The sequence below is a fragment of the Protobothrops mucrosquamatus genome, unplaced genomic scaffold (assembly GCF_001527695.2).
Source record: "Protobothrops mucrosquamatus isolate PMUCROS unplaced genomic scaffold, P.Mucros_1.0 scaffold408, whole genome shotgun sequence".
NCBI classification, from domain to species: domain Eukaryota; kingdom Metazoa; phylum Chordata; class Lepidosauria; order Squamata; family Viperidae; genus Protobothrops; species Protobothrops mucrosquamatus.
In genome coordinates, this window is record NW_015386738.1 from 949,093 (window position 1) to 965,067 (window position 15,975).

Genomic DNA, 15,975 nt, shown 5'->3' on the forward strand with positions numbered 1-15,975 from the left:
TATGGAGTAAGTGACCATGTTATTAGATTAAAATCTTATATAGCAATTGCAGAAGTGTAGTTAGAACAATCAAGATACATTGGAGCTCTTCGTAATAACATCCAGAGTAAAACAGGGTTTTATTAGATTGAAGGGGCAGGGGCATCTTCAAGACCTTTAGAACATAATTCCAATTAAAAACCACTAAATAATCAATCATATAAGATAGGAAGGGAGGGAGCAAAGAGAAAGAAAAAGAAAAAAAGAAATGCACAATGAAGTAGAGAGTGATGGAAAAGAGGGAAAACCCAACTGTAGAGTAGAAAATATGGGGAACATACCCAAGACCCAAAAGGATTCAAATGCCTATACCCAAACTCTCGAAGTTCAGGGAACAAACAGGGTGAATTTTAAGTACTAGTACATGAAGTATATGATATAGTTGCTATTACTGAAACATGGTGGGATGAAATTCATGACTGGAATGTATTGATGGAAGGATACAAACTATTCAGAAGCAAGAGACCTAACAAACTATTCAAAAGCAAGAGACCTAACAAATGAAGGATCATTATATATAAAAGATTACTATATCTCTACAGAAATCCACAAAACCAAGAAACAAAACCTCCTAGAATTGATATGAGACAATATAAAAGAAAAAAATTGACATTGCTATAGTTGTATACTGCAGGCAATCCAACCAAGCATAAGAAACAGATGAACTTTTTGCTAACAATTAACAAATGTATGTAGGAACCATACCACAGTAGTAAAGGCAGACTTTAACTACCCTGATATCAACTGGGAGACAAACTCTGCAGCAAGTGGAAGATCAAACAGATTCTTAACCTACCTAGCTGACAACTTTGTTATCCAAAAGTTAGAGAAAGGAACCAGAGGAAAAGCTATACTAGACCTAATTCTTACTAATAGAGAACAAGTGATAGAGGGAGTTGAAGTTGACAAAACTTTGGGCGAGAGTGGCTTCGTCATATTGGAATTCAAACACAAGCCATAGAACATACTCCGGCCAGTGTCTTAAACTTTAAAAGATCTGATTTTAACAAACTCAGAAAGAGCTTGAGAAAGATTCCTTGGATGAAAATCCTAAAGGGGAAAACAACTCAAGAAGCTTGGGAAACTCTGAAAAATATGATCATATAAGAATCCAGTCCAGCACAATACCACTAAAAAAGAAAAGCAAGAAATCCAACAAGAAACCAGCTTGGTTGCACAAAGATATCTCTGATAAACTGAAAGCCAAAAAGAAATGCATTATTATATGGAACACAACTTTTCTATATCATACAGACAAATACTGAAAGGGTGTTGATTTTTAAAAAGAAATCCATGTTACAATTTATTGTTGCACATTTATCTTTTGAAACCTAGAATTGTGCCACTGAGACAAATGTTCTTTCAAATTGTAAGTCGTTCCTTTTCCCTCTTATTGAAAGAATTCTGTGGTTCGGTAGTTGTAACGATCTGTGACAAGGGTCCCCAATGGGGAAATTCTTTTGGCTGTCCATGTTCAGCTAAGTATCTGCAATTACAAAAAAATATTTTACATGTGAATGTGAATTTCAAACTCAGTCATTCCCACTCAGTCAGAAGACAGTAGATAGAATTTTCTGGGTTTCATCACACTGCAAATCAAAACTAATAAGATTTTAGACTTCTGTTTTGGATTTAAAATTATTATTGTTTAAAAGCATTATGTCAACTCTACAATGAACCAGGCTGCAATCATCCTGCTTGTTGTAGGTTACCACAAGAATGGGAAGAGGTGCGGAGGATTTCTGCTAGTCTAAATATTTCACTGTCCCATGGGAACCAAAATCATTTCTGTTGGTTATGTGGGGGGGCATGAGCATTTGGTTAGAAAGCCCGCCAAACTATTCTATTGGGAAAACGTAGCTACATAGCAATGGGGTGGGAAGTTTAACTTTGTAATAGTATTTCTCTTTGAAAGGGATTTCAGACTTGGTTTCACTTTTGACCATGTTGATACTATGTAACCAATAAACATGTTCTTTGAGAAAGTTTCTAGCCTCGGAGTTTTGGTTTGTTTGGTCTTATCTATTGGAACCATGACATTAAACCAAGTCTCACTCAAAATGCTATTTTTCCTGGGGTGCTGAGCCCTGGCTGCCTACCCACTGCTTTGGGAGGACAGCGAAGAATCCGCAAAGATTTCAATATGGAAAATAGAGAGGAATCCAGTGCTGGTCGCAGCAGGGATTTGGCTGGCGGAGCACCAAGCAGCTGCTCCGACTAGTGAAGAAGAGCTGATGAGAGGGGCCTGGCCAAGGAGCTAGATAATTCAACCGGGAAACTTGGTGCCGCAAGAAGGAACCATGATTCTGCCAGACCTCTATAAGGCAGAGGCGGCCCCTCAGTGCTGAAGCACCCCTAAGACTACTGAAGAGAAGCTTTTGTTAATTCCACTCCATGGATCATCATCCACAGTGCAGAAGAAGGGGAAGGGATTGACTGGTTGGGACAGCTCCACAGAGTGGAGGTACCAAACTGCAGTCCACAGTCCTTTGGTTGAATAGCTGAAAGAGAAGTTTGATTGGCTGGAAGTCAGAGAAGAGGTTCCTGCAGCCCAGTGCAGGTGTTCGATGGGGAGTAAGGCCAGGACCTATCCATTGCTTCCACCTCCCCACCGGAGTCCCAGCACTATAGTTGGGGCCCGTGCTACATCACCCGCTCCCCATTCAGCGGCAATCTCGAGTCCCCAATTCCAACCAAGCTCTCTGCAACAGCTTCAAACCGCAAGCCCAAGAGCCCCACCGAGGGGATTATGGAGAGTAATACAGAAAGTAGTATGGCCACAACCCATCAGCCAATGTACCTGGCCTTTCAACACCTTGAGCCACCCCCTATCAAGCCCACATTGGATGGAGACCCCGAGATGTTACCTTTCTTCCTAAACCAAGTGTGGGCCCACTTCAATCACTATGCTTATGCCTACCCTGACGATACCACGTGGTGAATGTGGTGACAGGCAACTTGGAGAAAGAAGCAGCTGAGTGGGTGACCAACTTGCATGATGAGGAAGCTCCAGAATTATTCATGGAGCAATTGAAGGCAAGGTTTGAAGATGAATCCCAAGCCCTGCAGGTGGAAAAAGAGCTCTACCATTTAAAACAAAATGGTCATCTGGCAAAGGAATATGTCTGGGAATTCCAAAGAGTCATTGGTTGCTTGGGACAGTGGCCCGAGCAATTATTAATCCACTACTTCAAGCAAGGGCTGGACTATGACCTACTCCAAGCGTGCATCTACCAGGGAATTCCAAACCAACTCTGAGAGTGGTACAGCATGGCAGTTACCCTAGAAATCAAGCTGGATTGATCAAAGAAGCCGGCAGTCATAGGGTCGAAGCCAAGACAGGAACCAGAGAAGTGCTTATTTGGTCAATTCCCCCAATCTGCCTCTGCAGCCAGTACTCCCAAACCACCTGCCAGAGCTCCCACAAAGTGCTTCAGATGCAGTCAGCAAGGTCACCAAGCCACAGAGTGCTTGGCTCCTGCTCCCCAAATCAAGAAGATACAAGGAAAAACCATGCAGAGACAAAAAACAATCTTGATAAAATGAACCAAAAAATTAACAACATAGACTCTCAAGTAGAAAATTTCAAACACATGGTTACAAAAAATGAACAAAGAATTCAAAAAGTAGAACATAAGTCACTAGAGACTGATCAAAAGTTGGCAAAACTGATAGATGAGAATCAAAAGCTGATACAGATTAACAGAGAAATGGAAGACTCAGTTGCAGTTATGGAAATGGAAAGAGCATTTTACTTCCTAAGATTTCAAAATATAATAGAGGACAAAAAAGAGGACCTTGTGGACTTGATAACAGAGCTATTGGCTGAAGCACTGGAAATTGGGAAACAAGAAATGGAAGGAGAGTTTAGATCAAATATTCTGAGTCAATTCAAGCTATGCAAGAAGAAATAAAGTCCCCAGAGTGGTACATGTTAGATTTGTCAAAAGATCCATAAGGAATGAGATTTTGAGAAGAGTGAGAGATGACCTGTTGCGATATAAAAAAAAGAGATTGTAGTCCTGAAACAGATCCCAAGGAGAATAAGAGAGATATGAAGAGAATATCAATTCCTGACTAGAAAATTAACTGAAAAAGGAGTGAATTTCAGATGGCTGATTCCAGAAGAGATTTTAATTAATTAGGATGAGAAAAGATACAGATTGGACATACCATATAAGGCAATGGAGTTCTATGACAACCACAGAGCTTTCATGGAAGGGAAAAGTTCGGAATCCTGTCCAGAAAGAGAAACAAAGAGACAGGAAGAAACGACAATAGAAGGAGCACCAAGCCAAGGGAAGAAGGAGAAACTGAAAATATAAAGACAGAAGAAGTGGTAAGACCAAGAGAACAGAGACAGATGAGAATAACTAGAACTTCAAGACCTATATATAATTGAAAGAGATGGAGAAGGAAAATGGGATTCTTACCATAAATGTAAATGGATTGAACTCCCCTATAAAAAGGAAAGACATTTTTACTACAAAGATTAAAAATGGATATAATTTGTCTCCAAGAAACACATATTAAGAAACAACACTACAGACTTCCAGTTTGCCAACACGGCCCCTGTGGATGCATCTTCAGCATCCGATTTTATCCCACTGGGGGACCCTGGAAAGGGTCAAAAGTCACCCTGTAGGGGCAACAAGCAAGGAGAGTACCCCCCACTTGATTGCGGAAGGGTGGCAGCCCTGCTGCTTGATCTGGGGCAGCTCTCCAAGCCAGCGGGGAAAAGATCGGCCATAGCAATATGGCTTGTCATTAAGCTGCTGACAGCCAAAGTCAAAACTACTACCAAGCACCCTTAAAGCAACATAGATGAATCTGGATGAAATCTGATCTTCTCTTTAGGACTATAAATATTTTTCCTGCTGCCCAAAGTATTTCTCCCCCTGTGAGGAGAGAGGGAAGGGAATTCTTACCCCATTCTCTAAGAACAGTAGCGACTGACTACCCAGGGGAAATAGAGTAATTATAAAAACAACTTTAATTTAATTGGATGCATATAACTTTGAAGTTTGGGGCCTAAAAGTTTTCCTATTTTTACTGGAGACGTTGGTTTTTTATCTAAAAAGAAAAGAAATAAACCTTGAAAAACTATTATTAAAACTTGAAGATAAAACATTATTGATTTTCAGAGTTATATGTAGGAAATTGTTTTCTTATTTTGTTAGGTGAGAAGTATTTGTTATTACATGAGATAATGGAATACTTTGGACTATAAATTCTTATTTGGCAAACAATTTCTACTATAAAGACTACCTACAACATGTGAAATAGATGTCCCATACCTAGCTATAAAAAACAAAAAAAAATTTTAATGTTTGATTTTAAAATCTTCAACTTAATAAATTATCAAGAGAAAATGGATGAAGATCAGAAAAAAATCCTTTTTATGTTGAAATCAATACATAAAACCATTCTTTCAGTGTGTAATAAAATAAGAGGTAAAATAAAGCAGCGGTTCTCAACCTGTGGGTCGCGACCCCTTTGGGGGTCAAACGACCCTTTCACAGGGGTCGCCTAAGACCATTGGAAAACACATATTTCCGATGGTCTTAAGAACCGAGACACTGCCAAAGCTGCCGCTGCCACCTCAGGAATGCACAGTGGACGAACCAAGAAAAGGAACTGAATGAGGAGAGGGGGCGTGCCCGCCTGAGTGTTTGTGTGTGCGTTTGTGTAGAGTCTCTATTGTCAACTCCCAATGTTACGAAGAAAAAAAAGGATTGATGTGAATAAAATGTGGTGGAAGAAAAGCACTGTGTGTGTGTGCACACACACACGGTTTTAATCATATTCTTTCCCTTGAGCCGCGATGCCAATAACTGTCTGCTCTCAGTTCGTGACGAGAGGGGCTCTTCTCTCTTTTTCCATCCCTGCTTCGAGCGAAATGTTGAAAATCATATGACACCGAGAGGCGCGCATCCCACTGGCAAGGCTCAGGAGAAGCGCCAGGATTAGCACCCCTTTCTGCCTGATCAGTGCTTCTCCTAGACTGAGAGAGCTCAGGGGAAGCACCAGGATCAGCGCCCCTTTCTGCCTGATCGGTGCTTCTCCGAGGCCGGGAGAGCTCAGGGGAAGTGCCAGGATCAGCACCCCTTTCTGCCTGATCGGTGCTTCTCCGAGGCTGGGAGAGCTCGGCCCCTTTCCGCCTAATTGGCGCTCCTCCGAGGCCGGGAGAGCTCAGGGGAAGCACCAGGATCAGCACCCCTTTCTGCCTGATCGGTGCTTCTCTGAAGCCGGAAGAGCTCAGGGGAAGCGCCAGGATCAGCTCCCCTTTCTGCCTGATTGGTGTGTCTTCCGGAGCTGATCCTGGCACTTCTCCTGAGTCCTGAAGAAGCACCAATCTCCTGGAAAGTGGCATTGATCCCGGTGCATCTGCTGAGCCCTGAAAAAGCGTCTATCACCTGGAAAGCAACATTGATCCAGGCCAGCACACTCACACACACACAAACACGTGCGAGCAGTTACAGCTGAAGGCATTTCAGCCTTCAACTATGGCTCCCAGTCCTCTGGAGCCTCATTGGCTCAGGCCAGCTGTCCGTCAGAATCTACGTCCCGTGATTGGCTGGCTCCCTCAACGTGTCCCTTGCAGAAAGGGTTTGGCTCTTCATGCTGGCTTGCCCCCTCATGGGGCTCCTGATACTGTAGGCCCCGCTAGCCGGGAAGGCACACTGGAGTCCCGGCTGTCAGTAAGGTGATCGACCCACTCCTCTCCCATTGCCCACTCTGCCCGGCTCAAGCCTGGCTGGAGCAGCCTTGGTGCTTCCAAAGGTGGCCACTTCAAAGTCACACGGGCAGCCCTCGGCTGCTCCCCTCCCCTCCGTGCCTCCAAATCGATCCCCAGTCGGAGAGAGAGAGGGAGGGAGGGAGGGAAGGAGGAAGAGAGGGAGGGAGAAAGAGAGAGAAAGAGGGAGAAAGAGAGGGAGAGAGAAATAGAGAGGGAGAGAGAGAAAGGGAGAGAGGGAGGGAGAGAAAGACAAAGAGGGAGAAAGAAAGAGAGGAAGAGAGAGGGAGAGAGAAATACAGAGAGGGAGAGAGGGAGAAAGAGAGAGGGAGAGAGGGAGAGAGAAAGGGAGAGAGANGAGAGAGAGAGAGAAAGAAAGAGAGGGAGAGAGAAAGAGAGGGAGAGAGAAAGAGGGAGGGAAAGAGGGAGAGAGAAAGGGAGAGAGAGAGGGGGAGAGAAAGAGGGGGAGAGAGAGAAAGAAAGGGAGAGAGGGAGAGAGAGAAAGAGAGAAATAGAAGGGAAGAGAAAGGGAGAGAGAGGGAGAGATAAAGAGAGAGGGAGAGAGAGAGAGAAAGAGGGAGACAGAGAGGGAGAGAGAAAGAGGAAGAGACAGATTAAATTAGTAACATGGTTGTTAAGTGAATCTGGTTTCCCAACTAACTTTGCTTGTCAGAAGGTTGCAAAAGGTGATCACATGATCCTGGAACAATGTGACCATCATAAATATGAATCAGTTGCCAAGCATCGAAATGTAAATCACATGACTCTGGGGATGTTGCAATGGTCATAAGTGTGAAAAATGGTCATAAGTCAATTTTTTCAGTGCCGTTGTAACTTTGAACAGTCACTAAGCAAACTGTTGTAAGTCAAGGACTACCTGTACTTTATCACTTTTTTCCATATTTTTTTTTTTTGGTCAAGTTTTTGACACCTCGCTAGGTGACTGGTGGTACTCGAATGTTGCCATATTCTAAAAGTGGCACAATCGGTGAAAAGGTTGAAAAGCCCTGATCTAAATAATATTATCAGTAGGAGTGAATCCACTGTTTTTCCAACAAGAATGGAAATACTTTTATTTTTAATGTGATGGTGTAATAAATTCTAATCCAGGAACTCTCAGTTTCATTGCTTAATTTTCTTTCCATCTTATTGCTTATCTTCAAACCCAGTTTGTTTTTATGATTAATCACTATGCTTTAATTATGTTCAATTTGTAACAATAAAAATACATCCTGCATATCAGATATTTACATTACGATTCATAACAGTAGCAAAATTACAGTTATGAAGTAGCAACAAAAATAATTTTATGGTTGGGGGTCACCACAACATGAGGAACTGTATTAAAGGGTCGCGGCATTAGGAAGGTTGAGAACCACTGAAATAAAGGAACAAGATGCCAGCTTAGATATACAAACCCAGATCTTGACTACAACCAAAGAACTAACAATGCAGAAAGTAACAGGAGAAGCGGAACAACTAAATACTAAGACAGAGGACCCAACTGACCAACAGATCTAGCCAATGGGAAAATTTGAAAAGAGAGTGATAACATTGAAAATGGAAAAGACTTTTTACATAAATCAGAAGAAACCTGAGGAAAAGGAAGAAGAACAGATTGAATGGAAGATAAACTTATCAGGACAATTGTGGGACCCTGGAGCAATAGGGAGGCAATTAAATGAATACAATTGGGCTAGTTCTTCCCAAAAAAATGTAATTAAATTGTCTTTCTTATTTCAAATAATACATATAATAATAGAGGGAGAACTGTTTGAGGATCAAAAGTACTGACATGGAAGGTTAGTTGGCAAAGGAAAAAAGCCAGAGTAAGGCTGAAAGAAACTAGGGTTTTGATTTATTAGAGGGGATTTTATACTATTGAAGGGTTGAATATGGTGGAAAATAGATAATTTTTAGAAAATAAAGTAACATTATAATAATTAAGATGTGTAATAAGATTAATAGACTTTTGGTTTAATATGGTGAAAAATAGAAATTTTTTAGAAAATAGAAGATTATATACATATAGATAAGATGTGTATTTAGAATATTAGATTTTTTTTATAAAAAGGGGAAAGTTGAGATAAGGGAAACTCTGGTCATCTATAGCTTGGAAATTATAACATACCAAATGTTAAGTTGAATATTGAAGGGAAATTAAAGCCTGGGAAAAAAACAATAACAGGACATTGATTGTATATAAAGATTAAATGCAAATATCATTAAGATTTGCATAAGTTAAAAATTATTGATAACTGTAACAAAGATGGTTTTACTTAGTTGATAACAATAAGAATTATATTAGTTCAATATGAGATAGTAGATATCAAGGGAAAAAGAGAGAAAATATCTGATGATGTAACTTGAGATCTGTGCTAAAGATTTATGTATGTTATGGAATTACTGACTATCTAGTCACCATGTTGCTTTTTAAATGTTTAATTGTAAAATTAAAAAACTAATAAAATATTATAAAAAAGAAACAACACTACAAACTGTTGGAACAACTAAAAATTGGAAAACAAAAGAAAAAAGGAATAGCTCTCTATATAAAAGAAAACATGAATCCTAAACAAATCTACATAGATGAAGAGGGAAGAATATTGATGATGGAAATAATGATAAACCAAAAACAGATATTGATAATAGCAATATATGCACCCAATAACAAACAAAAAGAGGTCTATCAAAAATTGCATTAAAAATAGTAGAATTGGAGTACCAAAATATTTGTTTAATGGGAGATTTTAATGCAATAGTAGATGGAACGCTGGACTATAAAAGTAGTAAAATAGGGGGGAAAGGGAAAAATATACTCCCTAAAACTTTTTTTAAAATGGCAGAAGAAATTTGTATTCAGGATATATGGAGAGAAAAGAATAAAAAAAACTACAATATACCTTTTATTCAAATAGATACAAATCGTGGTCCAGAATTGATATGATATGGATATCTCCTGAATTAAGTATGATTATACAAGAGGTCGAGATAGAACCTAATATATAGGCAGATCACAATCCAATAAAGAAGACTTGGAAAGGAACTGAGAAAAATTAAGATGGTCTATGAATAAATCTTTATTAAAGGAGAAAGAATTTATACAAATAGCAACAAGAAATGGAATTCTTTTTTAAAATAAACAAAAAAGAAGAAACCTCCCTTCAAAATGTGTGGGATACAGCTAAAGCATACTTTAGAGTATGCTTATAGCAACTTACATGGCGAAAAAGAATAAAGAAAAAAACAACTGTTAAAATTACAGGAAGAACTTAAGAAATTAGTATCAGAACTGCAAGCAGACCCACAAAAGAAAATACTTTAAAATACAAATGGAACTAATAAAACATAAAATAAATTTAGCAGAGGCCTAGAAAATGGTGCAACAAATTAAAAGAGCCAAACAGAATTTTTTTTGAAAATGCTAATAAACCAGGGAGGTGGCTAGCATATAAACTGAAAAAAGAAAGAGAGAAAAAAATGATAAATAAACTACAAGACTCAAAAGGAGACTTACAGTTTCAAAATGATGCAATTAAAAAAATAATTAAAGACTTTTACAAGATACGTTATAATACAGAGGAAACTTCACAAGAAAAGATAAAGCACTATATTAAAAAAGATTTACCAAAAATTCCAGAGAATATACAAAATATTTTAAATGAAAAAAATATCAAAGATGGAGCTGACAGAGGCTATCAAAAGACAAAAAAATGATTCCAGGCCCAGATGGATTACCTGCAGAGTTTTACAAATCTGTACAAGATATTTTATGTCCTATAATGCAGGGCTTTTCAACCAGTGCTATGCGTACCACTTGTGGTATTTTGCCGCATGGCAGGTGGTACACGATTGTTAGCCAAGTGTAGCAGGGGAGGGGAATGAGACGAAGCGAGCCAAGCCTGAGGGAGAGGCAGCTGCAGCTGTAGCTATAGGACTGTCTGGGCTCAGCAGAAGCTCCAAGAGCTGGCAGGGCTCTGGCTGACTGGCGCTTCCAGAAGCAGCTGGGAGCTGGAAGTGAACTGAAAAAAAAGGGGGGGAGAGAGGAGAGACTATAAAAGAATGTGGTTTGGGTGGGGGAAGGGGAAAAAGACAACAGGAAAGGTTTAATCCCTTTAAACAAATGTAATTAGTTTTATCCCCTTTAATTGAGTCTGTCTGTGGCTTATAGAAAGTTTTCTTTGAAGGTAAACAAGCTTAATTTAAAGCTAAAGCTTTTTGCAATTGCTGGAGCCTTTCAGTCTAGAATTGCAACATTGTGACACGTGACATGCCTGAGGCAGCTTAAAGAGAAAAAAACCGGGAGTTTGTGTTTCTTTATTTTCTTGCTTTGCACTTGATTCCTGTGTCTTTAAGGATACAGGGAAGGGATTGGGGAGTGCATTCTTACTACACTGTGGAAGAGCTCAGAAGGGTAAACCAGCTAGCTCAGAAGTCTACAAACTTAGCAACTTTAAGACCTGTGAACTTCAACTCCCAGAATTCCTCAACCACCCATGAGAGCTGAGGAATTCTGGGAGTTGATGTCCACAAGTCTTAAAAGTGCCAAATTTGAAGATCCCTGAACTAGCTGGTAGTGGTGCATATTAATAAACATGGATAAATTCATCATACATTTGTCAGTGCAAAGGGAAAATGATTCAGCAAAGGAACTGACACCAAAGAAATTAAAACTGGTACTTTTTTCCTTTTTTCTACAGTTTGTAATATTTTATTAGATTATAGAATAAAATACAAAAATACAAAAGCAAATAGTAGGACACAGTGGGGAGGAAAAGGGGGGGAAAAGTAAGTGGGAGAAGGGAAAAAGAACCATACTTCCTCTGTTACAGTAGAAGGAAGCATTAATATTGAACCTCAACTTTTTACTTTTCCATAATATTATAAACTAGCCATTTCTATAACAACAAATGAATCTAATCAGTAAAACCCAAAATTCTCCTCTTTTTTAGTCATCACGTTTTTGACACCTTGCTAAGCACTGGTGGTACTCAAATATTGTCATATTCTAAAAGTGGTACAATCTGTGAAAAGGTTGAAAAGCCCTGCTATAATGAAAGAACTATGTAATGAAATACTTTTAGAGGCTAAAATACCAAATACATGGACAGAAGGTAATATTACTTTAACACCTAAAGAAGACTCAGACTTGATGCAAATAAGAATTATAGACCAATATCTTTATTGAAAGTGGACTATAAAATTTTTGCTTAAATAATAGCAGAAAGACTAAAGAAATTTTTGATTGAATTTATACATGCAGATCAAAATGGATTTCTACCTAAAAGGCAAATAAAAAATAACTTAAGAATGATTTTGGAATATTATGAAAAACACCCAGGAAAACAGATGGCGTTAATATTTCTAGATGCACAAAAGGCCTTTGACAACATAAATTGGCAATTTATGTTTCAACAACTAAATGAAATGGATTTTGGAAAAAACTTTATAAATATAATTAAAACAATTTATTATAGACAAACAGTAAAAGTAAATGGAGATTTTACAGAAAAGTTCAATATTAAAAAAGACACAAGATAAGGATGTCCACTATCTTCATTGCTATTCATATTAACATTGGAGGTATTAAATAGAAATATTAGACAAGATATGGAAATTAAAGGACTGGAAATAAAAAATGAAAAATACAAATTACAAGCATTTGCAGACTATTTAGTTTTTATACTAGAAGAACCTCTTGAGACAAGCTCTAAGCTTATGAAAAAGATAGAAGAATTTGGTGAAGTGGCAGGTCTGAAAATAAACAGAGAAAAGACCAGTGTTAACTAAAAATCTTACAGAAAAACAAAAAAAATCAGTTATCAGAAAAAACAGGTCTTCAAATAGTTAAAAAAGTTAAATACCTGGCAATCTACCTAACAGCAAGATGTGCAACAATAAAAGAAGATAACTATGTAAAATTATTAAAACAAATAAAACTAGACTTGGAAAAATGGAAAAATATACAACTTTCAATGCTGGGAAGAATAGCAACAGGGAAGATGAATATTCTACCAAAAATACTTTTTTTGTTCCAAACCATACCTATAAAAATAGGGGGAAACTTCTTTGATAAACTAAACAAATCAATATTAAAATTTATTTGGCAAGTAAAAAAAGCTTGAATAAAACTGAAAATGCTTCAAGAAGCAAAAGAAAATGGAAAATTTGGATTGCCAGACTGGAGTTTATATTACCAAGCAGCCGTTTTAACATGGCTAAAAGAGTGGATAATCCTTAGAGATAAAAGATTATTATACCTAAAGGGACACGACCTATAACTTGAATGGCATGCCTTTTTATGGTACGAGAAAAATAAAATTCGCAGATACTTTCAACATCACTACATAAGAAACGCACTTCTGCTAGAATGGGAAAAAATAAAAGCAAAAATCTATATGAAAATACCTGGATGGCTTTCAACAATGGAAGCGTTTGTTCACCCAAACTTAATAAACTATGACAAAATTGTGACTTATAAAGACATTTTGAATAAAGAAGGAAAATTAAAACACAGACAAGAACTAGAAAACAGGGTATTGACTTATCATGGTGGCCGTATTTGCAAATTCAAACGAGATATGAAAAAGATGTTAAAATACCTGGGTTCTATAAAGAACAGACAGAATTTGATAAGATATTACTGACATCAGATGAAAAATTGATTAAGAAACTTTATAAATATATGCTAAACTTAAAGATGGAAGAGGAACAAGTTAAAGAAACAATGATAACATGGGCAAAGAACTTCGGACATAACATAGAACTAGATAAATGGCAAAATCTTTGGGAAAGAAATTTGAAAATAACAAAAGCGGTAGAATACAAAGAAAATTTATATAAAATGTTTCATAGATGGCAGTTAACACTTGTGAGATTAGCAAAAATGTTTAAAGAGGTATCGAACAATTGTTGGAAATGTTAACAAAAAACAGGCACTTATTACCATCTTTGGTGGACAAACTCTAAAGCTAAAAGATTTTGGTTAAGAATACATACATGGTTAGAGAAAATGACAAAAAAAAACCATATAGAGTTTAAGCCAGAATTATTTTTATTAGGTATAATTGTAGGTGATTATGAGAAAGTGTGTAGTTATTTAATTTTACATATATTAACTGCAGCAAGAATTGTATTTGCTCAATATTGGAAAAATGAAGAATTACCAATGGAGGAAGTGTTAATTAAAAAAATCTTAGAGTGTGCAGAAATGGATAGATTGACATTGATAATGAAGGAGAAAGAAGATTCAGTTTATTTTAGAACATGGAATACTTTTTATAATTGGCTAAATAAACGAGGTAGAGAGAAAGGAACTTAATATGTATTAGTAAATTAGACATTGAAACCTAGACAATATGTTGCTGATAAATATTTTAAGTACTGTGATTATAAAAAAAAACTAATTAAAATGTATGCAAAAAAAGTGGTTGTCTGGCGAAGGAATATGTCTAGGAATTCCAAAGAGTCGCTGGTCGCTTGGGACAGTGGCTTGAGCGATTGCTGATCCATTACTTCAAGCAAGGGCTGGACCGTGACCTACTCCAAGCGTGCATCTACCAGGGAATTCCAAACCAACTCTGAGAGTGGTACAGCATGGCAGTGACCCTAGACATCAAGCTGGATTGACCCAAGAAGCCAGCAGTTGCGGGGTCAAAGCCGAGACAGGAAGCAGAGAAGCGCTTATTTTGTCAATGCCCCCAATCTGCCTCTGCAGCCAGCACTCCCAAACCACCTGCCAGAGCTCCCACAAAGTGCTTCAGATGCGATCAGCAAGGTCACCAAGCCACAGAGTGCTTGGCTCCTGCTCCCCCAAATCAAGAGCACACCCACTCCAGCTGCCAAGTCAAGGAAACCACCACGAGCTGGACAAGAGAGGTCTAACTGGGCCCAACAAGAACAAGCTGTCAAAATTTTATCTTCATCCCGGGGAGAAGAAAAAGCTCCAACTGAGCATCTGCCTCTTCTGTCACCTTATGAGAGCAATGAGGATGGTGAAGATGATCCAATAGTAAGTCGACCCATCCCACCTTTCACTATTCCCTCCAAAATTATAGTGCCAAAGACAGGGGTTCAGACTGACTTAGATGTTCTAATAGACTCAGGCTGCACTAGGTGCCTAATAAACCTCCCTACAGTACTTAAACTGGGAATTCATGCCAAACTGTTGCCCCTAGTGATGAAGTTTGAATAGGCAGATGGGTTCCTTATCGGAGATTCCCCTGCGATTACATTTGGAGATGAAATAACATTGGGAGATCATTCTTTTTGTGGTGTTCCCTAACATGAAAAAGACTGTGATTCTAGACTTGGCATGACTAGATAAGTGGCAACCAAGCATCTGGTGAGAGAATGGTGGGAGAATTCTGAGATTGGTGACAGGACTCTTCCCACCCACCGACCTTAGTGAAATAAAGGGGTCTGCTGCAGTTGGAAGCCAGAGGAAACTCTTTGAGACACTGAAGGCCACTGTAGAATGAATACCAGAGATCCAACTTATTCCCAGCAAATATCGTGATTTGGCAGGGGTTTTTAGTGAGAAGGAATGTGACACACTTCCTCCTCACCAAACCACCGATTGTGCAATTGAAATTCTATCAGGTGCCAAACTCTCAAAGCCCAAGGTGTATTCTATGATGCCTAGAGAGATGGAGGAACTGAGACAATACATTGACAAGAACCTGGCCAGGGCTTTATCCAGCCTGCTAAATCATGTGTGGCCGCCCCGGTACTATTCAAGGAAAAGAAAGATGGGTCTTTGAGGCTCTGCGTGGATTTTAGAGGGTTAAATGCTGTCAGTATAAAAATATGTACTCCCTCCCTCTGATGAAAGACATGCTGGCCCACCTGGCTAAAGGAAAGATCTTCACAAAAGATCTTATAAGCCTTAAGAGACGCTTATTACCGGGTGCAAATTAGGGAGGGGAATGAATGGGGGAATTTTCAGTTCAAAGTAATGCCTTTTGGACTCCAAGGAGCCCCTGCTGTGTTTATGCAACTGATAAACCAGGTGTTGCATGATCACCTTTACAAGAGAGGTTTGGTTTACCTTGACAATATCCTCATCTACACTGAGACCATGGAGGAGCACGTCAAGTTAGTTTGAGAGGTACTTAAGAAACTGTTGAAAGCTAGTCTCTATGCTAAGCTTTCTAAATGTGAGTTTCATCAGACGTGCCTCAATTACTTGGGCTACTGAA

At 38.6% G+C, this 15,975-nt stretch overlaps 1 protein-coding gene across 1 annotated transcript in view; it reads right to left on the reverse strand.

Annotated features, from left to right (window-relative positions):
- Positions 1–1,401: 1,401 nt before the first annotated feature.
- Positions 1,402–15,975, reverse strand: part of SPATA48 (spermatogenesis associated 48) — a 147,569-nt gene continuing 132,995 nt past the window's right edge. Inside the window, exon 9 of the mRNA XM_029284180.1 lies at positions 1,402–1,525. Within this exon, the coding sequence (XP_029140013.1) occupies positions 1,402–1,525 (124 nt within the window). The remainder of the gene's footprint in view (positions 1,526–15,975) is intronic.